Below are 26,321 nucleotides of genomic sequence, written 5' to 3'. Positions count from 1 at the left end.
TCATTTCAATTATATATAATGGCAGAAGAAGGCAGGGCTGGCACTTGCAATAGGAAGGATTGTTTCAAGTGTATTAGGTATTTTGGGAGGGGAACAGATATAGATGAACAGATATTAGGAGATAGTCAAGAGTTAGGTTTATCTACATAATGCCAAAACAATTGGTTGAAAGTGGAATACTCACTTGCTTTGTTTACCTAATATATTTTGTTTCCTTTAGTGTCATGTAAACATATATGATACTGATTGTGTCAAAGGGTTATTAAAACAGATAGGGGAAGAGCAAGATTTTAGATCCTATGATGGGAAAATAAATAACTGAGTCAAATAACATTTTAGATGTGTAGGCAGAAAAAAGGTGGAGAAAATGTAAAGCAACTTGTGTCTTGCAATAAATAGCTTTCTGGTTCATTGTAGTTTGTCAAGTATTTAGGAAGAGAAGGCATTCATGCTTAAAGTGGTAGTCATTTAGCAAAGCTCTGATGATTTTTCTCTTATTAGAAGAATTATATTCTTAAAATGTAAACAATCTCTTTGCATTCCTAGCTTTCTCCTTCAAGTATTGAAACCAACTTTTTTTTTCTTTTTTGAATTGAATTTCTTTTTCCATCTTAAGCTAGGTACACACCAGAATTTTATGTTGAAGGTGTAATTTTCTCAGGGTCATTGTTTATTAGGCCCCTAAAAAAGAATTGAATCAGATCTCAATTAAAGATATTAGTAGATGGGAAGCAGTGATGTAGATAATACGAAAGAGCAGATAATAAAAAATGCACTTGGAGTTGGCTTTGAAATGCATTTTTCAGCACGTTTTCATCTTATGTTTTACAGAAGCATTCCCTTCAGACCCATAAGCGGTAACTGTGAAGTAGCTTGAGTGATCAAAGAAGGTTAGTCTAAGATTTAAACACTGCTAGTGAACTGGCTGCATGCAGATAATTAAATTAACAACATGACTTAGTATATTTATATTCTGTATATGACCTTATTCCCATGAGCTTACTCCTGTGACCACTAAAGAGAATGTATGGACTCACTGGTCTTATTCATTTCAGGAATTTATTCAAATCTTCAAGCTGCTTGGTTTTAAAGTAATCAATTAAATTGATTTTTGTTTTATTCAAATCTATTTGGCTGACCTTGACTAATTGAGTATCTCAGGGTTCTCTTAATTGAAAGAGTTGCCATATGGTGTCAGAAGACATTGGCAATTTTACTTCAGATGCCAATATAGCATGTTACTGTTTAAATACGCTTGAGAGAAGTACCAAGGTGTTTGGATTAGCCTTGAAAGTGCTCAACATGCCCTCTGGTGGGCCTTTCTTATATAAGGTTGGCACAGAAAAATGCTGTGTCATCTGGTTGTATAGTGGGCTGAGAAAAGGAATTCCACTGTAACTCTCACAGGTGATGAATAAACCCTAAATATGAATTCACAAGTCTTTCTGGCAGAAATAAGTCCGATTCACCTAGCTACTTTCAAAGCTACGTAAAAGGAAGATTTAAAATGCAATCTAGACCCAAAAAAACCGAAAACTTTGTTATATGCTTAGAAACGCCCCTGTGTTTTATGAAATAAGATAATCTTATTAATTATTGTCAGGTAATCTCTCCATAAATGTGTAAACCAACTAAATAATTCTACCATTATTATTTAATTATTACATTATTATGTAAACCAACTAAATAATTCTGCCACCAGAGGATGTCTGTGAAGAGGTGGATTTTAATTCAAGATTTTTGCAGGTTTTGCAAAGGTAAATTTCCAGCTCTTGCCCCTATCCGGTGGATGGGGGGTGTTATATGAGGCCTAATCCTATAAATCAGCACATATTCCTAGAATTTTGCTTATGGAGAAGAATGGGGAATTAGTTTCAGTGGTTTCTTTAGCAAAATTATTTATATATTTTTTGGATCAAAACATTTTTTAATATCCTGTGTGGTAAAGTAACAAATATCCAGCAAGTATATTCCCACCAACTTCCTTCAGTCAAATGGGGTTTTAAACAGTTCATTTGCAAAAATTGCATAAATAGCCACATTTTAATGGACCACATATTCTTGCTTATAGCTTCAGAAGAAGCAAATTATGAAACTAGATGGAATCTAGAGAGACTATTGTTTCTACTCTCTCCAGTGCCAACTGGCACTCAAAAACTAGGACTGGCCAGAATATAGCTGGCTGTTTTTTTTTTTCTTTTTCTTTTTTATTGGTTTCGGGTGTACAAAGCGACCTAATAGACATTTACACCCCTCACAAAGTGATAACCCCCTCCCCCAGCTACTACCCTTCTGACATCTTATATAGCTGTTACAGTACCGTTGACTATCTTCCTTATGCTATTTTCTTTATGAATTTCTTCCTAAAGTACCAAGATCAGCCTTTCACACTCCTGAGAGTAAAAAAGATTTTCATTTTATCAAACTGAAATCTTCTGGGCTCATTTAAATCGATGTCCTCAATTAAATAATTGTTCTCTGAATTGTCTGAAACACCTTTTTCAATTGCTTACACCATTAACACAATAAATAATAACAGGTGCCAAAGTAATGCTTGGAGTACTAGAAATTTGCCTTTTGGTGTGTATTAATCGTTACTATTTTCCTTTGTTACGGATGTTAGTAGTATGTCAAAGACAAAAGTGAACCTGAGTCAAGGACAGGAAAACAAACTATTAATGGATTTGCGATTATCTATTATTTTCATATTTCAGTAGAACATGGTAGTAGACTGTTTAGCCTCTCAGAAATCACAATACAATCCATGCAGTAATTAAATTTATCTGAAAGTAAATTTAGGACACTGTGGCTTTTGTTTGTTTGTTTTTGCCATTTTGTTTGGCTGAAAGAAAAGAAGTCTTGAATTACCCTTCTACTCTAAGTAATATTTTCTTCCTCTAAAGTGGAAATAGGGTATGTGTGTTGAGAAGACATTTTAACATATATATACATATATGTATGTGTGTGTGTATATACATACATACATATATATGTGTATATATATATATATACACACACACACACATATATACTATCTCCAAGTTCTCACTGTAATGAAATTGCAATAATTTCCATAAGGAGTTATAGCATAAAAATGTCCCAAATGAATATTAAATATAACCCCACAAAACACCACAACTTCATGTTTTTAAAATGTAATTACAGGGTAAGGGCACAGGTCAGTTAAATGGAAGCCTAAAGTACCAGACTTCTAAGGTATTACTGCTTGAAAGAGACACGTTTTGTCAGTATTTACTGCTTTACTAACATTTTAAGTATTCATAGAGTGAGAATTAATGCACTGTCTGTGGACATCTGTTGTTGTTTTGTTTTTTCAGAGAAGTATCAATAGGATATCCAAAAGTTTAAACAATTTTTACAAATGAACAATGTGGATATTCTTTTAGATTTAACTTTTTTCATTGCTGTAAGTACAATCCAAACGTACAGAATAAAGAAAATAGAACTCTACTTTCATTATGAAATTATTTTGCAAATAGAGTAAAACTACTAAATCACACTTGCTTGAAGTTGGCAAATTCTATAATTGGAATTATAGAATGTAGTAATATTTCATTATTTTGGAGAAAGACTAGGACTCATTCTATGATGAAAGGGAATTCATGATACATATAAGTGCTACATTGGGGTCAGTTACCTTGTGCAAGAAAATCAATTTTTTCCAGCACCTTAGGAAATATTCATTTACATAAAAGCAATTGGACTATTAATTAAAATCATTTACATTGTTCTTCGAAGCAGATTTCTATATTGCATTAGCTTTGATTACATTACTGTATATGTCTGGAAAAATGCTTTTTAAAATACCCTTCCATAGTTCAGAGATTTCCTGTTAGACAGGCTTTCCTTATAAAGTTTTAACAAAATACAATGTGCAGCTTTATTATTTTCAAGTAATGCAATAACAGAAATGAATTGCAACTAAAATCATGCCAAAGAGAAGCACTGTTGGTATCATTTAATGAATAGGCAAAGATTGTTTGAAGGAAAATAACTGCTTTTATGTACTGCTTAAAAAGAGTTTCTATTCTCTGAAGGCAGTTAATTGTCTCCCCACCCCTTTAAGTCCCATCCCCACATTTTTAACTTAGATTAAACACTGGTGAGAATTAATGAGGTTTTTATTATACTTAAATTCACATAGTATGATGCAGATCACTACATCTCCAATAGCATATACAAATAAGTGAAAGAATACTACTAATTTCACCATATCTTGCAGGGAAACAAGATATGAACTAGAATTTGGTTCTTTACTCCATGACCTTGTGTGGGTATAAGCATTCTGTGTAGGTGTATGAATCACGGGTGGTAATCTAGGCAGTTCCTATTGCCAGAGCTTTATATAGAAGCAGCCTAACAAAGAAGTCATGTCCCAGACTGCCAGCGGAAGGTGAGACACCAAATAGCTTCAGGGAGAGGTGACAGAGACAAAAAGAACATTGTTAATAGCTAGCAAGGCTGTCATTAAGCTGACACCCTAATATGTCTGGTGTTACCACACTCCATTGGCTATAGATAGAATTATGAAACAGGTTATGTATTTTGGGAGAGAATATACTCCCCTTCTCAGCCCCATTCATTCATTTGTTCATCAGTGAGGGCCTAGCGTTAGTCAGTCACCATGCTAATTAAGTGCGATGTATACTGAGATGAATGAAATGAGGTCCCTGGGTCTCCAGCAGTCTAGTAGTGCTTCCAGGTCACAGCTCATCCTATCTGCTAGTTTGCACTCAAGTCACTATCAACAAATTATACCCTACTATGGTATCAGTTGTTAAAGATGTTACCTTTCCCAGGACCATGTGCCTTTAAAACAGGGACTCAAAGACCCTATAGCTTTTAAAATCCAAAGGAATGCTGCTTTAATGATGGATGAAATTTCAGGTAATGCATCATAGGGAGGAGGATACTGTTGGGCAAGAGGATTCCTAGGATGCAACTAATCACACCACACAAGTGAGTGGCTCCCAATTCCTTCTCCTAGACACAAAAGTAAAGTCATTTTTTAACAAGCAAAGGAAATGACCCCTCCTGATTAACAGGAAAAAATAGGTTTTAGTGGCAAAAAACATTGAAATTCAAATTCTACCATTAGAAAAAAGCCAAAAAGTCAATACTGCTGATTGAAAATTGAATGGATGATGTAAACAGGAGACAGGTTCATATAGTGAACAGTCTAATGCTCTATGTTGTTCAAAAGAGCAAACTAGGAAAAATATGTGAAAGTGAGAGGGAGGCACCTTTTGGTGTAGTTTGAAAAATAATTGTTTTAAAAACCTAAGCTATCCAGCAATGAACTGAACTGCCTTGTGAGATGATGAGTTTTCTATCACTAAAAGTATGTAAGTAGTAAATGGATGGCCACCAGACAGGATTTTAGTTGAAGGGATCCCTGAAGTACATGGAAAATTTATGTATTTGTTAATGTCTAGTCTATAAATCTATTAGTCACTGATAATTAGGAATCCAGGAAAGATACAAATGGAGACATAAAAATAGGCAAAAAGCAAATTAACATGACCTCAACTATATTTCTAAGTTTTGAGTAGGTGCCAAGTAAAGGAGAGATCAGGGTAAACTGTTAGTCAAGAAAGGCTTCTAATAGGAAATACATTTTGGCCAAGAGTTTAAAGTGAGAAAAAGACATGGATAGGGGAAGAAGAGGGAGAATAATCCAAGAGGGGGGATGATTTTATCAGCATCACCTTACTACTGCCATTTTTTTGACTGTCTACTACAGAATAGGCACCATGCTAACTGCTTTCTTTAGATGTGTTATCTCAGTTAACCCTTACAACCTCCCTATAAAGTAGTACTATAGTATTCCCATTTCACAGATGAGACAACTGAGATGAGAAGACTGGAATTCAGACAGGTTAAATAACTTGTCCAAGATCACACAGCTAGAAAACAAATACTGGATTTGGTATTCAAATCCAGGTCTGTCTCCCTTTGAAGACTATGACCTAAATCACTCCCACATTCCACTGCTTCTCATAGAACCCATGTTGTATGCTTGAAGGCTCAGAGAACTATGAAATGTAAAACTTGGGAAGACAGGACAAATGTTGGCCCTCAGTACATATTATCCATTGAATGAATAAGTAAACCATTGCTTTCTAGATGAAAAAAAAAACAGCCTATTTTTATGTCTTCTTTTATTCCCGTGTTAGAAAACCCAATTGTCAGCCAGAACTTGCTCTCTCTAAGAGGTTACCTCCCAGCCACTGCACAGCTTCACCTGGCTGAGGCCATGGATCTGTAAACAAGAACAAATAGTACCCTAGGGCTTTACGCCCTGGGGTTTAACCTCACCTCTTGTATCTCAGGTGGGTGAGGTATGATGTGGTAATATGCAACATGCTAGAGCTCTACTGTTTCTCTTTAAGTCTTCCTTCAGCTTCTCTTGTTGAGCCAAAATGCTGCAGTTTTTAGGAGAGAAAGGATGTGTTCTTTGTGAAATGGTCAGAGAAACTACACATCTTCCTTTAGCCAAAATGCAACTTAGCCCTCTGTCCATCTGATTTCTGTTCCAAGAATTCTTCACAAAGCCCTTTGGTAAATATGGCCCTTTTTGGTATATCCTTCACAAAGCCCTTTTTGGTATATCCTGGCTTTTTGACAAGACATTTTCTAAGAGCATTTGCCTGGATGATTGGAATGGTACTAACTCTCTCAGAATTAACCACCGTGTCCCCCAACTGCAGCCAAGCTTACTGTACTTATTACTGAACATTTAGATGCTGGTTGTATCCTATAGGAGGCTAATAAAAATAATCAGTGGAAAAATTATTTTGATAAATGGTTATTTGGTCCATGGAGACATTTTTAGAGCTAAAGTAATGTCAAACATCCTATTTGACTTGAATCTACACTCCTCTGCTTCCTCCTTGCTGAACTGACTGCTCTGAGGAAAAGAACTCAATTTACATTTTTATTTAAAAGCTAAAAACATATACAAGTGAATGGAAATTGGATTTAATTCAATTCTGGCATGCAGGGCATCCAGACATTTAATGATTGCAATTTTGACATCCTAAGCCCTTGACTAGGTTTCTACCAATTTTGACTAAAATCCAAATCTCCTCAATGCTGATAGGTAATTAGTATTACTCATAACACACAGATCATTCCCCAGAACACGTGATTTATTAAAATGGCCCAAAATAATTTTATGTGCTCTTTCTTTATAATTTCATATTTTTGTGCAACATCCTCCAGATACACAGGTAACACTCAACTGAAGCCCCGACTACCACCTGATTTAAGAATTTAAAGCAGTTCCATTAGGAACCTGAGGGCTGGTTAGTTTTAGATTCAGGTCATTCAGCACCAATTACCTTCCACTGTACTCCCTCGCCCTGCCCCAAGACTACATGCCCCTCCTTCACCCTTGGAATCTACCATCACAGCTCTAGGATACTTCTGATCTAAATTCTTTCATATTTTCATCTCTACCCTGTTCAGTGTAGCCCTTCTCAGCTCCTTCAAGAGTGCCTGCTCTTTTGTGAATAATTCTCTTACATTCCGTATACACTGCCAGCCTTCTACGCTGATAAACGAAGTCTGTATTTGTCTGAGACAAGTTTAGTCCAGAATTTAGTTTGAAACCTTGTCATTAGTGCTCCCTGGTCTCACATTAATGTCATCCTTAGTTGTTGCCCTAAATGGAAGCTAATTTGGTTAATATTCACTCCTGTGCTTCTCTCTCCATACCGCTTATTACGTTGTTCTTTCACTGCTCCCCTCCCAAAAGCTTCCACTGTGTCTTCTAGCTCTCTGGTTACATAACACACTGTTAACTAGTAAAATCCCCTCATTTCCTCTTCACGGAGGGTTCATACTAAGGCTTATGATAATTCTTTATGATACCTGACCCATCATATCCCCGAGGACATCACTTCTCCTTCAGTTATTTTCAGTAGAGGCAGCTCATCCTTCTGTACCCCACATATTTCAGGTCTCTAAAGGGTCTCCTCATTTCCACATGGTTGCTCCCAGACCATGTTTCCCCCTCCCTCATGAATAAAACCCTTGCTTCTTGGAGACCTGTGGCAGTCAAGAGACTCATGGCACTTGGCTTAATCACCCCCCCTTCCTTTCCTCCCTGTTTGGTTATGGACCAACCTCTCAGTCATTCATTGATAGATAGATAGATAGATAGATAGATAGATAGATAGATAGATAGATAAAGAGGGAGAGAGGGGAGGGGGAAGAGAGAGAGAGAGAGAGAGAGAGAGAGAGAGAGAGAGAGACTTTGTCATTTGGATCACAGTCATTCTCTCCACCCTATCATCCAACACTCTGGCCTCATTAGGATTCAACTTCAGGGATATTTGCCTCCATTCCACTTTACGCACCCCACACCACACCCATACTGTGCACATTATCATCATTCTGATCTGCTCAACTTCTGAAATCTTAACAGAAATACTCCACTTTTTGATTGCCTACACTGTAACTCTCCCTTTTATACTCCCACTCCTGATATTTGACTTCTCTGCTATCATCTTCTACAACTTTAACATCCATGTTGATAACCCTTCCAACACCCTGGAATTTCATCATCTCTTCAGCTCCAATAACCTTAACACTTCCATGATAGTGCTTTTCATATTCTCTTTTCTACTAGTTGTATAAATATCGGTTCTCCCTACTACATTTTCCTCCTGAGGACAATGATAATGTTTTTGTACCAGTTTTGTACAGTGCCTGCATAGCACATACTCACTAGAGAGGTGCTGTCATGTACTGGTTAAGAGTATGAACTCTGGAGTCAGGATATTAGAGTTTAAACCCTAGGCTTGCAACCTACTACCTGTACGACCATGGGGAAGTTAACCAACTTCCCTGCCTCAGTTCCCTTATATATAAAATGGCGATACTATGTACCTCATGGAGTTGTTGAAGTGATTATACTTAGAAGAATGCTCAGCACATAGCTAATAGAATACTTAATAATTGCCTTCATAAAGGGCAAAGGAAATAGATTTTAATAGGAATTAGGTGCAATACTGAAAGAAAACAAAGAGCTCTAATTATTAGGACTAAGGATACAGAGAGACAGTCATTGAAAATAGAAATTGAAAGCAAATAAATTATTAAGCAAATTTTCATGTGGACATGACAGGTTCTGAGCATAGGTGGAATAGGTTGTCACTTACATGATATGGAGAGGGATGTTCTGAAATACCATTTCCCAAATTACTGTTCTATAGTTCTGTCAGAGGTACTGATATTATCACTAGGTAGAAATTGGGTTTGCTCGCTTAAGTCATGATGTTTCCAGGTACAACAAGTGAAGTTCCCCCTGGGATACTTTATTAAAGTAGCTCCTGCATAGCTAGCAATTCCCTAAATGAGCAGGACATGGGGCTTGCAAGTTTAGATGCAAATGGATATGATTTATTTACTGCCTAGGGAAAAAAAGTTTGCATGACGGAAGAAGGGGAGCTGGGATAAGAGGATTTAGGAACCAAGGCTTGATGAAAAGAAAGGGAGAGAGTATTTAAGGGGAAGTAGGCTGTTTGATATAATCCTGCTCATGCATTTCTGTCTGTATTTATGCGTGCGCGCACGTGCACACACACACACAGTGTGCATGCACATTCCTTTCTAATAACTGTGAGTAATTTTGGGCAAAATTAATGACCTGGCAGCAAATCATAATATAATAAATAGAACATTAAAAGTTTAGGACGAAGAAACCAAGAGTTAAGCAAAGAATATGTTAATGAACAAAAAGCACGCCTTTAGACTCTAACAAAACATTCCTTTATTTTAAAATGGAGAAAAGGGAGACAAAATGAACTTTAGACAGCTCAGAGTAAACTTACTTCATTTTTTCCCCCTGGAAACTAGCATCCAGAGGTACTGTATCTTTTACTTCCTTATAAAAATATAAATTCTTATGCAATTATATATGTATGTGCCCGAATGGTGAGAGACAGAAAGAGAGAAAGAGAGCACTTGGAAAGTTATGTGAGAGCATGAAAGAGAGAACCCTGTTATTGTAAGCCAGGTGATATTAAACCTTGTGAGGTTTGTAGAGTTTCATGAATTTGAAGCATAGCTGAGATATTTTCCAGACCTAACATGTTATGTACTTGTTGGTACACTCATGATCATACCAGTTTTTAAAATAACTGTGCCATGTTTTATCTAACTTGTGGTATAATGTGATTGTCTGTTATTTTGATTATGAATCTGTATTTTGCCCATGTTTTTGTAGTTTCATCTTTACTACTCACTATGGCACTTCATCTTGTTGTAATAAACATTTTTTTTCTAATTTTTCAAGATATTTTAAAATTTTGTTTGTGTTTTACAACTTGACACTCCACTTGGAGCCATTTGTACAAGCAACAAAAATATTTGTAATCCTTTTTTCCAGGGCACCAATAAAACTATATTTGAAAAAAGAAATGAAAAACAAACTGTCCCTTTTACCTATTGTTTCTGTATATCACTTAATTATTTCTCCTAAGCTGACAGTAAAGTATTGGATTTCCCCTTTGGTTCATATGCTACAATAGTGAATATATAGTTATATGTCATGTAGCAACATGTCAGTCAATGACAGAGTGCACATGTGACAGTGGTCCCAGCTTAGGAGCATCAGGCTATACCATACCGCCTAGGTGTGCCTATACCAGATAGATTTGTGTAAGTGCACTTTATGGTGTTCACACAAGAATGAAATCTCTGAACGACACATTTCTCAGAATGTATCCCTGTTGTTAAGCTGTGAATGACTGTATCTGTATTTATATATCGATCTACACAACACATATATACCTATAAATATATATATTTATATTCTAGCTTGTCAGTAATAGTAACAAGATTCAAAAGCCTTACTGAAGTCCTGAAACTTGATAAAGAACACCTTCCAGAAATTTCTATCAGACAAAACACTTAACGGTGGAAGGGTGGGAGCATTTTTTTTAGTAAGGTCTGGAACAAGTTAAGGATGTACAATATTATGGCTACTGGAGCCCTAGACAATGGACTAAAACCACCGGAAATAATTAAAAGGTACAATTAATATAAAAGACATGGCAAAACTTTGTAGAGAAAATGATCATTTATCTTGAAAATTCAAGAGAATCAATGGACAAGTTATTAAAATTAATAGGGGGTCAACAAGGTGGTCAGATGCAAGGTAAACATAAATAATGATGCAAGATCAGTATCGATAGCATCCTTTCTATCAGCAATAACTATGTTCATGGAAGTATTGTCTACAAAAGAGCAGAATGGAAAACAAACCAAATGTTTATTAATAGGGAAGTGGTTAAATAAATTACGTGTGTTCACACACTATGAAATATTACACAGTATTTGAAAGAATGAATTAGATCTAAATGTAAACTATTGACATGGAAATAACTCCATTTTCTACTGCTGAGTGACAAAAGCAAGCTACAGAATAATTTTGTTAATGTTAAAAATAAAACACAAGTTGACTATGTAATATATATATACATACATACATACATGCATACATACATACATACATACATACATACATACATATATATATATGAAAACAAATAGGAAAAGCCTGAAAGGTTAACTAATGAAATGAATAGCAATGTAGTTATCTCTCAGGAGAGGACTGAGATTGGGGGCAGTAGTCAAGGGAGACTTTAATTGTATTTTCAGGTTTTCTTTTCTTTTCTTTTCTTTTCTTTTTTGAGGAGAAGTATAACTTGTATAGGTAAAAATAAAAACAATTTTAAAATGCAATGGCTTGCTGAATTCACCTAATCAACTTCACTTAAACCTGTACATCTTTTGATATATAAAAGATAATTGTTTTCCAGCTTCTGAAACTTTCATTTGTTCAACAGCTATTGAAGACCATGCGCAATGCTCAGTACAACGGATACAAGGCCAAGCATGACAGACATGGTCTCTGCTGTCCTGGAACTTACAATCAAGTGGGAGAGACAGATAATAAGCAAATAACAAAATATTTACAAATTCTAAGAAATTTAAACAGAAATGAGCAGTGAGTTTTGATGGGAAATAATGTGGTTAAGGGAGACTTCTTACAAGAGACATTTAAACTGGGATTTGGAAGATCTGTTATGTGTGATAGTAGTGATGGTGGTGATGGTGAGAAATGCAAGTAAAAAGGGTCTCACAACATAAAAGCTTCAGGTGGTAGAGAAAATATCTGAAAGTCAGAGCTTTATGAGGGAGAGGGAGAGCGGCACTGTTGGTTGAAAAGGTAGGAGGAGGCCAAGAGCATGCGAGTCCTTTTAGGCATCGTAAAGTTTAGCTTTTATTCAAAGCACAATGGAAAGTCACTGAGGGCTTTGAGTAGAGGAACAATGTGATCCAACCTATATTTTTTAAACAAGATCACACTGGCTACCATGTAGAGAAAATATGGGGTAGGCAGCAAGAGTGGACGCAGGAGCCCAGGTGGAAGCCATTTGTAGTGTGAGAGATGATAGTAGCCTGCTCTAGACTGGGGGTCATAGTGCACATGGTTATATGTTTGGAGGCAGCATTATGTGAAAATATGAAGGAGAAATGACTTAAATAGAGGGAGCAGCAGGTGTAAAAGCTTGCTTATATTTCTCTATTGATTTAGAAACAAAAGACTAGGGTGGCTGTGGCATAGTGATGTGGAGGAGAGGGGAATGGAATAAGGTCTGATCATTTAGGCCCTTTTCATACATGGCATGAAGCCCAGATTTAATTCTAATTGGACTGAATTACATTTTCCACCGGATCACTCTGGCTGCTAGGTGGAAGACAAGACACTATAGAGGGGCAAGAGTAGCAGGGAGACCCTTTAGGAGGCTATTATAGTAATCCAGGTGAGAGATAATATTGGCCTGGGTTTGGATGCAAGCTGCAGAGGTGGGAAAATGGGTGAATTTAAGAAATACTTGGAGGGGTAACAAACAGGAATTCATGTTTCATGAGATGTGGAAGTAAAGAAGAGGGAGGTATCAAGTACTTTCAGGCTCAAGGGCAGGGAAGAATTTAATGGAATTGAGGGACTGAAAGGAACCCAGTGTGCCTAGAAATCAGCGAGTGGGGTGTGTGTGAGAGGAGCTGAGGTCAGAGTGGTAGGCAGGAGCCAGGTGGTTCACAGATGAGTGAGGACATGGAAAGGAGTTTGCATTTACTCTAAGTACCATAAGAAGACACTGAAGGATTTTAAACTGAGTGTGATTTATCTTTTCTAAAAAGCCACTTTGGCTTCAGTATGGGGAGTGGTCTTGGAACAGGACAAGAGAAGCAGGGAGATCAGATAGGAAGTTACTGCAGAGGTCTGAGGATGAAGTCTTGGAGATGGATACAACTAGACAGATTTGAGATTTATTTGAACTGGAACTGATTAGTTTTCTTGTTTTTTAAATTTATGTAGGATTCTATTTTTGTTTTTTTATTTTTTTTATTTTTGACAGTCTATTCAGTAAATGGTACTGGGAAAACTGGACAGATACATGAAAAAAATGAAACTGGACCACCTTCTTATACCATATACAAAAATAATCTCAAAATAGATTAAAAACTTAAATGTGAGACCTAAAATCATAAAACTTGAAGAAAACACAGGGAGTGAACTGTCTGACATTGCCCTTAGTAATATTTTTTTCCTGATATCTCTCTTAGGGAAAGGGAAACAAAAGAAAAAAATATATAGAAATGGGACTACATCAAACCAAAAAGTTTTTGCAAAGCAAAGGAAACCATCAATAAAACAAAAAGACAACCTTTTTGTTTGGGAGAAGATATCTCCCAAACAAACGATACATCTGATAAGGGGTTAAACTCCAAAATTTCTAAAGAACTCATACAACTCAACACCAAAAACAAACAAACAAAAAACCCAGAACAAACAATCCAATTAGAAAATGATTGGTTTTCTTGAATGAAGCTTTTCTTAATGTGTATGTGAGTCTAAGCCTTATTGAAGTTTTTAATCTTCTCACTTCATTTATATGCTACGCTGTTTTCATTTCCCCACTCATTTCGAGAAAAAAAAATTTTTTTTCCTAAAATATGTCAGTTTACTGCTCTGATTAACCCTTCCTTTCCATGCACTTAATTACTCTGGATTTTGTGAGTTTTCATTATTCTTAAATGCTGTAAACCTCACTCTGTAATTCACTTTGTTGGACAAAATCAAAATGATAAAAGCATAAGAACCATTTTATCCCTTTCAAATTATTGACTTTGTGAAACTAAGCTACCTTCAAATCTAAGCGTTTCTTAAGGCAATTTACCTGTTTATTAGCATACTTAACTTTCAAAGCCTGTTTGCTCAACAAGCAAGTACAGCGGTATCTCGTTTTTCGAACGTAATCTGTTCTTGGAGACTGTTCGAGTTCTGAAACATTCGAAAACAGTTGACAGCTAGGCTTCAGGATCTTGCACTCAGCGGAAGTCACGTGACATATTGGATTTCTGAGGCGTGTTTGAAAACCGAAGCATTTACTTCTGGTTTTATGGTGCTCGTAAACTGAAATGTTCGTCAATGGAGATGTTCAAAAACCGAGGTACTATTGTACTAAACTTTTTCCGAATTTTTGGCTTTAATGACTGAGGCATCCAGACTTTTGTTGCACATCTGGGACAGAACTGGATGGATCTTTCTGAAGCATTTGGAAAGGGCTGTTAAGAAGTTATATGAGTAGGACATGTCGTAGTAGAAATGGCAGCGTGAGGTGAGCCTCTTGAAAGCTCCCCTGGAATTTACAACAAATTGAACAACTATAATTCCACAAAGGACTCCCTGCATAGCAGACAGGCAAACTTAAGAGACACGCAACTGAAATCATCTTAAGGTAGGCAAGTTGGACGAGTGGGGGAGCAGGGAAGTGGGAAGTGCGGAGACCTGGGCCAAGCGGGCACAGAAGCAGACCGGAGCTCCGAGCTCCCTGCATTCTGGAGCTACCGTAGTCGCGGGAGAGGGAGGGAAGAATTTGGACTGCTAGTGCTCCGCTTATGGCCCACAGTCCTGCCTGAGGGGACAGCATATAACACGGCTGAACCCAACGCTCACAGCAGACACCTTGGAGCAAAGACTGAGGGAAAAAGAGTGAAAACGGAAGTTTAAGTCCTTACTGCCGAACAGAGGATGGAAGGCATAGGTAACAGAGCTTAGCCCACCCCTCCCCATGCTCCCAGAGCTCGCTCCACCCCCACCCTCTCAGTGCTAGAAGTGGAACTGTATCAGTGTCAGATCAAAAGAACAGAATATTTATACTTTTGAGAACTGTGGCCTGCAGCCATGGATTTACAACCCAACTAGTTCCAGTGTGAGGGAGGGACCCCTGGGTGCAGGACTGGCTGTGCTGGTGGTCATTGCCATTGCTCAGAGCCACCTGTCACAATCCACTCTGCCCCTACCCCCACCCCCACCCCACTTATCTGGGCAGATCCCTGCAGGGGTAAACAGAGCCTCTGAAACACACAGGCCCTAAATCTGGTGCACAAAGAGCTTTGGAACTTCAGAAGATTTACACATCCCCCAACAGAGGCGGAGCTCTGAGACCCAGGTAACCTGCTCACAGATGAGAAATCCAACCTCCAGGGAATCCCCCCATTGTGTGAGAAGCTGGAACAGTGCAGAAAAAATATAACACTACAGGATGAGACAGAATAAAAGGCTGCAGTTGGAGAGAAAATAAAACATTCTACCAACACGTACTGGAAAGCAAGGAAAAGACCTCTTCCTATCAACCTGTTGCAGAACCCACTCCTGTAGATGACTAGGAAAATAAATAATAATTCACTAATTCCCATGAATAACCAAGGCAACAAGGCAACTCAGAGAGAAAATGAAAAGTCTCCAGAAAATGAACATAAAAACATGGAAATATGTGACTTAAATGACAGAGAATTCAAGATTGCAGTTCTGAAACAGCTCAACGAGATGCAAGAAAACACGCATAGGCAGTTTAATGAACTCAGAAACACAATAAAAAAATGAACATTTTACCAAAGACATTGAAATTTTAAGAAAGAACCAATAGAATTTCTTGAGATTAAGAACTCAATAAAAGAAAGGAAGAATGAACTAGCCAGCTTAGGTAATAGAGCTAACAGATGGAGGAAAGAATCACTGACATCGAAGATAGAAATCTGGAAATGAAACAGATGGAAGAAGAGAGAGATTTGAGAGTTAAAAGAAATGAAAGACCTCTACAAGAACTGTCTGATTCCATCAGAAAGAACAATATAAGAATAATGGGAATACCAGAAGGAGAAGAAAGGGAGAAGAGAACAGAGCATATATTCAAACAAATAGTTGGCGAGAACTTCCCAAACATGTGGAAAGAGCTGGATCCTCGAATCCAAGAAGCAAATAGAACACCTAATTACTTCAACCCTATCAGGCCTCCTCCAAGGCCTGTTTTGTATTGTATTGAAGCTGTCAAAAATTAACGACAAAGAAAAAATTGTCAAGGCAGCCAGGGAAAAGAAGGTGGTAACCTACAGAGGAAAGCCCATTCAGTTATCATCAGATTTTTCAGCAGAAACTCTACAAGCCAGGAGAGAGTGGAATAAAATATTTAAACTATCGAAACAGAGAAATTATGAGCCAAGAATAATATATTCAGCAAAGATATCCTTTAGATATGAAGGAGGAATAAAGACCTTTCCAGACACACAGAAGCTGAGGGAATTTTCTAACACATGACCTGTACTACAAGAAATACTGAAGGAGGCTATTCAACCTGAAACAAAAAAAGCAAAAGAATACAAAACCATGACTAGTATTACGAACAGACAGACAGAAGCAGGAAATGGCAACCCCTACACCAAGTAAGACACAGTACACTTAAATATTACATACAGGGAAAAGAAGAAAAAAAACCACTTAAACAAAAACAGGAAAAAGCCAACTTACTACTGCAGTGCAGAAATCAACTCACAGCAAAAATAGGGATAATTTGTGACAACAAAAACATAAAAGAGGGGAGAGTAAAGGTCTGAACTGGCATAAGGGGAAGGGGAGACTAAGCATGCTGAAGAAAATGGAATACTCTGAATGTGAAACTTTCTTTTACATAAACTTAATGGTAAACACTCAAAAAAAAAATCCAGAACTGAATTATATGTAACATAAAAAATGAAGATGCAGAGGGAAAATCATAGAATATCACCACACTGAAATAATAGATATCAACAAAAAGGCAAAGAAACAATGGAGACACAATCTTACCAGAAAACCAGAGATAGACTAATAGGAAATTCTCATGTATCAATAATCACCCTAAGTGTAAATACCCGAACTCACCAAAAAAAGACACAGAATAGCAGACTGGATAAAAAAAACTAAACCTGACTGTATGCTGCCTCCAAGAGACACATCTCAGCTACAAAGACAAATATAGACTCAAAGTGAAGGGTGGACCTTGACACACCAAGCAAATGATATCCAGCGAAAAGCAGGTGTAGTCATACTGATACCAGATGAATCAGACTTCAGGATAATAAAGGTAACAAGAGCCAAAGATGGACACTTCATAATGATAAAGGGGACTATACAACACGAAGACATAACAGTCATCAATATTTATGCCCCCAGTCAGGCAGCACCGAAATATACCAAGCAACTACTATCAGAACTAAAGGGAGAAATTGACCAAAACACAATTATAGCAGGGGACTTAAATACATCATTCATTGACAGCTATGGATAGATCATCCAAACAGAAATTTAAAAAGTCGTATCAGCCCTAAATGACACATTAGATAAAGTGGACAAAATTGACATTTATAGACCACTTCATGCTAGAACATCAGATTACATGTTATTTTCTAGTGTACACAGAACATTCTCAAGGATAGACCATATATGGGGACATAAAACTAGCCGTAGCAAATTTAAGAGGACTGAAATCATCCCAAGCACATTCTCTGATCACAAGGCTTTGAAATTGGATATCAACTGCAAAAAGAAAGCAGGACAAAAACACAGATATGTGAAGAATAAACAACAATTGGGTCAAAAAAGAAATAAGAGGAGAGATCAAAATGTATATAGAAACAAATGAGAATGAAAATACATCCTACCAAAACTTTGGGGATGCAGTGAAAGCAGTTTTAAGAGGGAAATTTATATTATACAGGCCCATCTGAAGAAACAAGAAAAATCCCACATAGATAACCTCAAATTACATCTTAAAGAACTAGAAAAAGAAGAACAAATGAAACCCAATGTCACCAGAAGGCAGGAAGTAATAAAAATCAGAGCAGAACTAAATGAAATAGGGAACAAAAGGACAATAGAAAAAATTAATGCAACAAAGAGATGGTTCTTTGAAAAGATTAGAAATTGACAAACCCATGGCTAGACTCACTTGGATAAAAACAGAAAAGACACAAATAAAAATCAGAAATGAAAGAGGGGAAGTTATCACGGATGCCACAGAAATACAAAGGATCATCCAAGAATACTATGAAGGACTATACGCCACCCAATTTAATAACCTAGAAGAAATGGACAAGTTTTTAGAAACATATAGTCTTCCTAGGCTGAATCACGAAGAATTGGAAAATCTAAATAGATCGATCACCAGTAAGGAAATTGAATCAGTCATCCAAAACCTTCCCAAAAGCAAAAGTCCGGGACCAGATGGCTTCACTAGTGAATTTCACCAAACCTTCAAAGAGGATCTAATACCAATCCTGCTCACACTCTTCCAAAAAATTGAAGAAGATACAGTAATCCCTAACTCATTTTATGAGGCCAACGTTACCCTGATACCAAAACCTGGTAAGGACAACACGAAAAAAGAAAACTACAGACCAATATCTCTGATGAATACAGATGCAAAAATCCTAAACAAAATTCTAGCAAATCGAATACAACAATGCATTAAAAAGATAATTCATCATGACCAAGTGGGGTGCATCAATATGCAGAAAAAGCATTCGACAAGATTGAACTTCTATTTATGATTAAAACACTTAATAAAATGGGTATAGAAGGAAAATACCTCAACATAATACAGGCCATATAGGACACTCAGCTAATATCATAATTAGCAGTGAAAAACTGAAGCTCTTTGCTCTACATTTAGGAACACGACAGGTCTGTGCCCTATCAATTCTGCTTTAGGATGTAGTATTGGAAGTCCTAGCCAGAGAAATCAGCAAGAGAAAGAAATGAAAGGCATCCAAATTGGGAATGAAGAAGTTAAATTGTCACTTTTTGCAGATGACATGGTGCTATATATGGAATAGGCAATGTAAACAAATGAGTGTGGCTGTCTATTAATAAAACTTTATTTATGGACAATGAAAAAAAAGAAAGAAAACCCTAAAGACTCCATCAAAAAGCTATTAGAAACAATCAACGAATACAGTAAAGTTGCCGGCTACAAAATCAACGTACAAAAGTCCATTGCAGTCCTATATACTAACAATGAAATCTTAGAAAAAGAAATTAAAAAATGAAAACAATTACTTTTGCAATTGCAACAAAAAGAAGAAAGTACCTAGGAAAAAACTAAACCAAGCATGTGAAAGACCTATATTCTGAAAACTATAAGACATGTTTAGAAGAAACTGAAGAAGACACAAAGAAAAGACATTCCGTGTTCATGGATTGGAAGAATCAACATAGCTAAAATGGCCGTATTACCGAAAGCAACATACAGATTTAATGCAATCCCCATCAAAATCCCAATGGCATTTTTTAAAGAAATAGAACAAAAATTCATCAGATTTGTATGGATCCACATAGCCAAAGCAATCCTAAGAAAAAAGAACAATGCTGGAGGTATCACACTCCCTGACTTCAGCTGGTCAACAATAATCAAAACAGTATGGTATCGGCAGAAAAACAAACCCATAGACCAATGGAATAAAACTGAGAACCCAGAAATAAACCCACATAAATATGGACAGATAATTTTTGACAAAGAAGCCAAGAACTTACAATAGAAAAAGACAGCCTCTGCAATAAATGGTGCTGGGAGAATTGGAAAGCCACGTGCAAAAGAATTAAACTAGAGTATCTGTCACCATGTACCAAAATTAACTCAAAATGGATCAAAGACTTAAACATAAGACCTGACACAATAAACTGCATAGAAGAAAACGTAGGTACTAAACTTACAGACCTTGGGTTCAAAGAGCATTTTATGAATTTGACTCCAAAGGCAAGGGAAGTAAAAGCTAAAATAAATGAATTAGACTACATGAAAGTAAAGAGCTTCTGCACAGCAAAAGAAACCATCGGCAAAATAAAGAGGCAACCAACCGAATGGGAGAAGACTTTTGCAAACAACGCCTCTGATAAGGGGCTTATATCCAAAATATATAAAGAACTCATGCAACTCAACAAAAAACCAGACAATCCAATTAAAAAATGTATTCTGAGGACCTGAATAGACAGTTCTCCACAAAGGACATACAAATGGCCAATAGACATATGAAAAAATGCTCAACATCACTAATCATCAGAGAAATGCAAATAAAAACCACAATGAGATATCACCTCACCCCAGTCAGAATGGCTATCATCAACAAGACAAATAGTAACAAGTGTTGGAGAGGCTGTGGAGAACAAGGAACCCTCATACGCTGTTGGTGGGAATGCAGACTGGTGCAGCCGTTATGGAAGGCAGTGTGGAGGTTCCTCAAAAAATTACGAATAGAATTACCATATGACCAGGCAATCCCTCTCCTGGGTAACTACCCAAAAAATCTGAAAACATTTATGCATAAAGACACGTGTGCTCCAATGTTCATTGCAGCTTTGTTTACGGTGGCCAAGACATGGAAACAACCAAAATGTCCTTCGATAGATGAATGGATAAAGAAGTTGTGGTACATATACACAATGGAATACTATTCGGCAGTGAGAAAAGATGATATAGGAACATTTGTGACAACATGGATGGATCTTGAGAGAGTAATGCTGAGCGAAATAAGTCAGGCAGAAAAAGCAGAGAACCATATGATTTCACTGATATGTAGTATATAAAACTGAAAACAACAAAAGAACAAGACAAACAAATGAAGAAACAAAAACTCATAGACAGAGACAATAGTTTAGTGGTTGCCAGAGGGTAAGGGGGGAGGGGGTGGTAGATGAGGGTATAAGGGTTAAAATACATGGTGATGGAAGGAGAACTGACTCTGGGTGGTGAACACACAATGTGATATATAGATGATGTATTACAGAATTGTACACCTGAAATCTATGTAGCTTTACTAACAATTGTCACCCCAGTAAACTTTAATTAAAAAGAAAAGAAGTTATATGATTACTTAAGGGTATCATAAGGACCTCCTTCTATTTCCAACCCCATCCAAATGCCAATTCAAAACACACTGCAAATTGGAAAACTCTGAATGAGAGGTTTTCCTCCAAGTCCTAAGCTATATACTGTTCCTCCTCAGTGGGAGCTCTTCTCAGATTGAAGTTGTCTCCTTCAGAAAAAGAAACCTGCTAGTAGGGAGGCTGTAAATAGACTGGGCCCAGGAGTAAGGACATTCTGTCCCCACAACATGAAACCATGAGAGGCAAGCGGTGCATAAGCGTTCCTTAGGCTTGCTTGAGATCTTGATGGCAGCCTATAGGGGGTGGGGAGGCACAGGAATATAAAGCAGGGGGAGAGAATGCATTTGTACAACAGTAAGGGTATGGGCATAGTGCACTGTCAGTGACAAAGAGACAAGCAGGCCATGACATCTGGGACCTGTCCTGGCATCATCATTTGGGTGTTGGTGTTTTCTTGATGAATATAAAGAGTCTCATGGAACATCAACACAAGAGGTCAGTCTGTGACCATGATGACTCAAGACAAAAACAGGCCCAATCCATCATCATGTCTGAACAGTCAAAATCTGAACAGTGTCCAAGCCAAAAAAATGACCAAACAGCTGCCATCCTGGCTGCTTCTTTAACAATTACAGCTGTAGCTTCGGGTTAGTTTTCCCCATTTACAAATAAGATTTATTTTGAAATCCAATCACTGAATTACCCCCACTTCATGACAGCATCCGAGTCCAGAGCACAGCCAGCAAGAGGGACCAACTCAGCCTGGTTTTCCCAGGGATTTCCTGGTTTTAGCACTAGAAGTCTCACATTCCAGAAAATCCTTGTCTTAGGCAAACTGGGATGGCTTTTCAATGGCCTGCTTCCTCAAACCCTCCTGCAAATCATCTAAAGCAAGCCCAAATCTTTAAGTCCTTTCTACCACCCTCTTATTGAGATACCCCATAGTTTCCCATGGTATGCATTCTCCCTTTGTTGCAACAAGTAATAAATCCCACTTTTCCAACTACTGGTCTGTTCCTAGTGGTCTCTGCTTGGAGGGCCTTGAGCTCAGTAAGAAGTAAAGATGCAAAACATCGTGGAAACGCTAGTAAGGCCTAGCATGGAAAAATGGACTGGGGAAATGAAGAGGTAGGTAGAACTGGGGAAGAATGAAAAGGTGCCACGGCCCTGAGGAGACTCGAGTGTGGTTTCCAAAAAAGGTGGTTTTTAGGGGTGATAAAAGATGAGATGATGGAAGGTGAAGCCATGAGCTTTTGTAGGAGGAGGAGGAGCTGTTGCCATACCCTCTGTGCCTAAACAAAATGAAACACTAATGAAAAACAGCAAAAACAAAAGCAAAATTGGCTGATGTTATGAAATAATGACTCAATCTTCAATGGCCTAGAGGCTGATCATAGAGTTTTCACATCCACACTTGTTTTTCTCTGTTTGTCAACTGCATTATATAATAGTTTCTATATAAGTGAAATTTCTGGGAAGGAGGAACTGCAATGACACACTAGTTGACAGGTCTTAGTGCAAAACACTAAGTTTGTAATTCTTTGGGGTTGTGATTATTCAATGTTAATGATCAGTATTCATTAAATAAAATAAAAGCCCTAGAACAGTGCCTGGCATATAGTAAATGGCAATAAATATTACCTATTGCAATTACTAACATTATGTTATCTTTTCAACGTGCGTGTTTTAAAATGGGTAATGCCTCAGGTTTTTTTTTTTTTAATGTGTTTGATCACATATCCTTGGTTCTGAAGGCATATATTCAATGATAAATATAACTTCCATGTTTTTTAAACTCAGCTCAGAGCCGTATATACAAATTACTGTGTGCATACCTTTTGGTGAGATTTACTGTAAGTGACCTTTGGTAAATCTTTTAAATTCAGTAGCTGCTACCTACATTCCACTAGATGTTGGCCCCTATTGCATGTTGCAAAGCAAGTTTTGAAAACACGACTACTATTTAGTTTCATACTGTTTATACTTTACAAATAGCTGGGAGAGAATGTGACTGTCCATGTAAAAGTAAACCTCGAGTGCTCAGAATCTAGAAGTTGAAACATCAAGGAAGTAGGCTCCTTAAAACAGGTTTAATTTCTAATTTTCATCAGAAAGCTGCCTCATTTACTTCTACAAAAATAAAAGTCACTTGTAAAACTATAGGAACATACAGGAAATGCTTATGAAGTGCTCTTATTTTAAAAATAATGTGAATGTCTGAGTCTGGGCAATGTCCAGGATATGTTACAAAAGGTAGAAAGTAGAGTTTTACATTTACAATAATTTTGTACTGCTGAAAGACCATCTGACCTGGTTTTTCAATACCCAGAAAAACAAGACGCTTGTTTTTCAAATATTAGTACTAAATTGCTATATTACAGGTATTTGACCTGGAATGTTTCAATCCCTCTACTATTCGTAACACAATTTTCTCTCTTTTACAATTCTGACATCTGTTTAATTTACATTAATTTTCTCAGAGGCTGAACGTGTGGTGGTAGCACCAGTTATCCTGATATTGTGTTCTGTCAACTCTTACCTTTTTTAAATTATTACCCTTTTTTTTTTTTACCGAGACTGGGGCCCAAAATACCCATACTCACCTACAGTATAGAAACTTGGGTCAGGAGTCTACTTGTTCAGTGGCTTAAAAAGCATTTATTTGGAATGTGGCATTTTTTAATGAAATGCAATAAAAAGTAATTCTCAGAAGTAAATACCTTTATAAAGTTAATAAATTGATGATTATATTTTCTTAAGAAGTCGTAAGTGAACATTTTTAAGGGAGACCTTTATTTTTTATGTGAATTGCAGTGTTATCATATTTCTGCCATACCCTTTTCAATGTATAATGTTTCTCACAGAGCAGTTTTATATGTATTAGTCCCACAAACAGATTCAGATCTTACCTGCATACACCAGACAGTTGAATTCTCATTTCTGTAAACATTTTGCACACTTACAACATGCTATTGTTTAATCATAATAATGAATCAGTTTTGCAGCTACCACATACTTGAGTACATACAACTCCTTTTGCATGAGAAAATGAATCAAACTGAAAAGTACAAATTAACAATGGAATAAAAATATTTTTCTTTAATGTTTAGAGGTAAAAGCATATATTACTAAAATACAACTATATAATATACACTGAGAAAACGAATACAGCTAAGAAAACCATGAAAGAAAATAGGAACCATTTCATGAATTGCTTTTCTCCCTGGAACAAATTAATTACAAATATTAATAGTAAAGTAATTCCAAGTCTTGCCAGGCAAGAACATTTAAAATAAAATTGTTTTACACCATCATTGTCAGATCCTAGAATAATTCTAGATAGAAATATCATTATAAGATAAACAAAGACATTAACCCTTTTTGGAAATCTATTATTACTTACCGAAATTTGCCATCTGTATCGTCTTGTTGCCAGGCTCTGGAGCGTTGTAAATCACAACAGCGTCAGCATTTCTTCTGCCTGCTGTTTGAATTTTTTCTGAAAATGTACAATTACCTCTTTCTATCAGTGCAATCCAGGGCTTCTCAGTAACAGTAAACTCAGTGTTGTAGTCACAAGCTTGGTAGTTATTGTTCTTAGGGATGCCCACCACCCCCATAGCATCAGCCACTGGTGAGGCTAATCCATAAACACCACATTCACACGTCTCTGTTGTAGTGTAGTTGCTGGTTTCATTGTAATAAGTCACAGTCACGTAGGCATTCATTGAAAAAGACGTTGTGATTTTAAATAAAAAGGTAAAAATTACAAGCAGCGGAAAACAACTGGACTTATTCTCCTGGTTCATTGCTCGTTCATTTGAGCATAAAATTTAAGATGTCTGCTGATATTTCCAACTATCAGTCACCATTTGTCCACTCAGGTCCCCGCTAAGCAGAAGTTTGAAATTTCAGTTGCAAGTAGGTAACTGATCTCACCTCAAGCAACATAAGCTCTGAATACATCAGCTCTATTTCACTTTAGTTATCTACATTCTCTTTTGCCTGCCCCTCCTCCAACTGTACACACACATAACCCTTAACCAGGACTACCTTAGTAATAAATAACACCATCAACTTTATTCCACATGTGAACTTATCAGGGTTGGATGACTTCCTACACTGACATTTTTTTTCTTCTTGATTTTCCAGCTAATGCACTTTCATAAACATGGAGTGGATTGGAACAAGGAACTGGACTCTTGGGAATCCCACGTGACAAGTCTGAAAGTCACCTCTCTCAGAATTTCTAAAACACCAAACTGGTTTTCCAAGACGTGCTGAAATATGCTATCAACCAGTTCAGCCAGGAGTAAGTTAAGATCCTCAATTTTAATTGCTGTGGAATTAGTGGAATTTATTTTACAGCTTTCCCCCCTCTTATTTGTGGAATTTTTCTTAACAGGCTCCCCAAGGAATATCTTCTGCTGCCTTGTTTATTCGTTGAAAAGTAAACATATTTCAGTGGCTAGAGATCCTTTCCTTTCAACCATAGTACCTTACCCATGGTAGGCACTCAAATATTTGTTCATTGACTGATACCTATGAGTTGCTACATTCCATTAATTTTTATGTCCCATGTGTTATACTCTAACACAATTGTTCAAGATTTAATTTTTAACATTTAGAATTTTAAATTCTAGTTCTCAAATGTATAGACTGATTTTTTTCAGTGCTTCCTTTATTCTAAGCTCTATTTTTAATCAGAGTTCACTAAGCACTAGCACCACTTGGACATTTCTATGGGGTCAACTGGTCTGGGCAAGTTGCTGGGATAGGGAGATTGTGATGTGTGCCAAGGGCTGGTGAAGGAGTAGATAAATGGACAACAAGACAAACAGAGATATCAGGAGTCAGATTAAGCCAAGAGTCAGCAAACTAGACAAACAGGCATCAGGCTGTTGGAGAAACAGAAAGACACCAGGTCAAAAGGAGGGCAGGCACAATGGTAGTCCAAAGTCCAAGGAAAGTAGTCTAGAATCAGGAAGACTACTAGAGTCAAGGGGACAGGACAACAAAAAAA

At 37.0% G+C, this 26,321-nt stretch overlaps 1 protein-coding gene across 1 annotated transcript in view; it reads right to left on the bottom strand.

Annotated features, from left to right (window-relative positions):
- The window catches only part of RNF128 (ring finger protein 128), a 128,947-nt gene extending 103,687 nt beyond the window's left edge, over nt 1-25,260 (bottom strand). The window contains exon 1 of the mRNA XM_074323513.1: nt 24,702-25,260. Within this exon, the coding sequence (XP_074179614.1) occupies nt 24,702-25,107 (406 nt within the window). The 5' untranslated portion in view covers nt 25,108-25,260. The remainder of the gene's footprint in view (nt 1-24,701) is intronic.
- Between the last annotated feature and the right edge of the window lie 1,061 nt (nt 25,261-26,321).

The sequence above is a fragment of the Rhinolophus sinicus genome, chromosome X (genome assembly GCF_036562045.2).
Source record: "Rhinolophus sinicus isolate RSC01 chromosome X, ASM3656204v1, whole genome shotgun sequence".
NCBI classification, from domain to species: Eukaryota; Metazoa; Chordata; class Mammalia; order Chiroptera; family Rhinolophidae; genus Rhinolophus; species Rhinolophus sinicus.
This window is presented reverse-complemented; position numbering and strand designations above follow the sequence as displayed.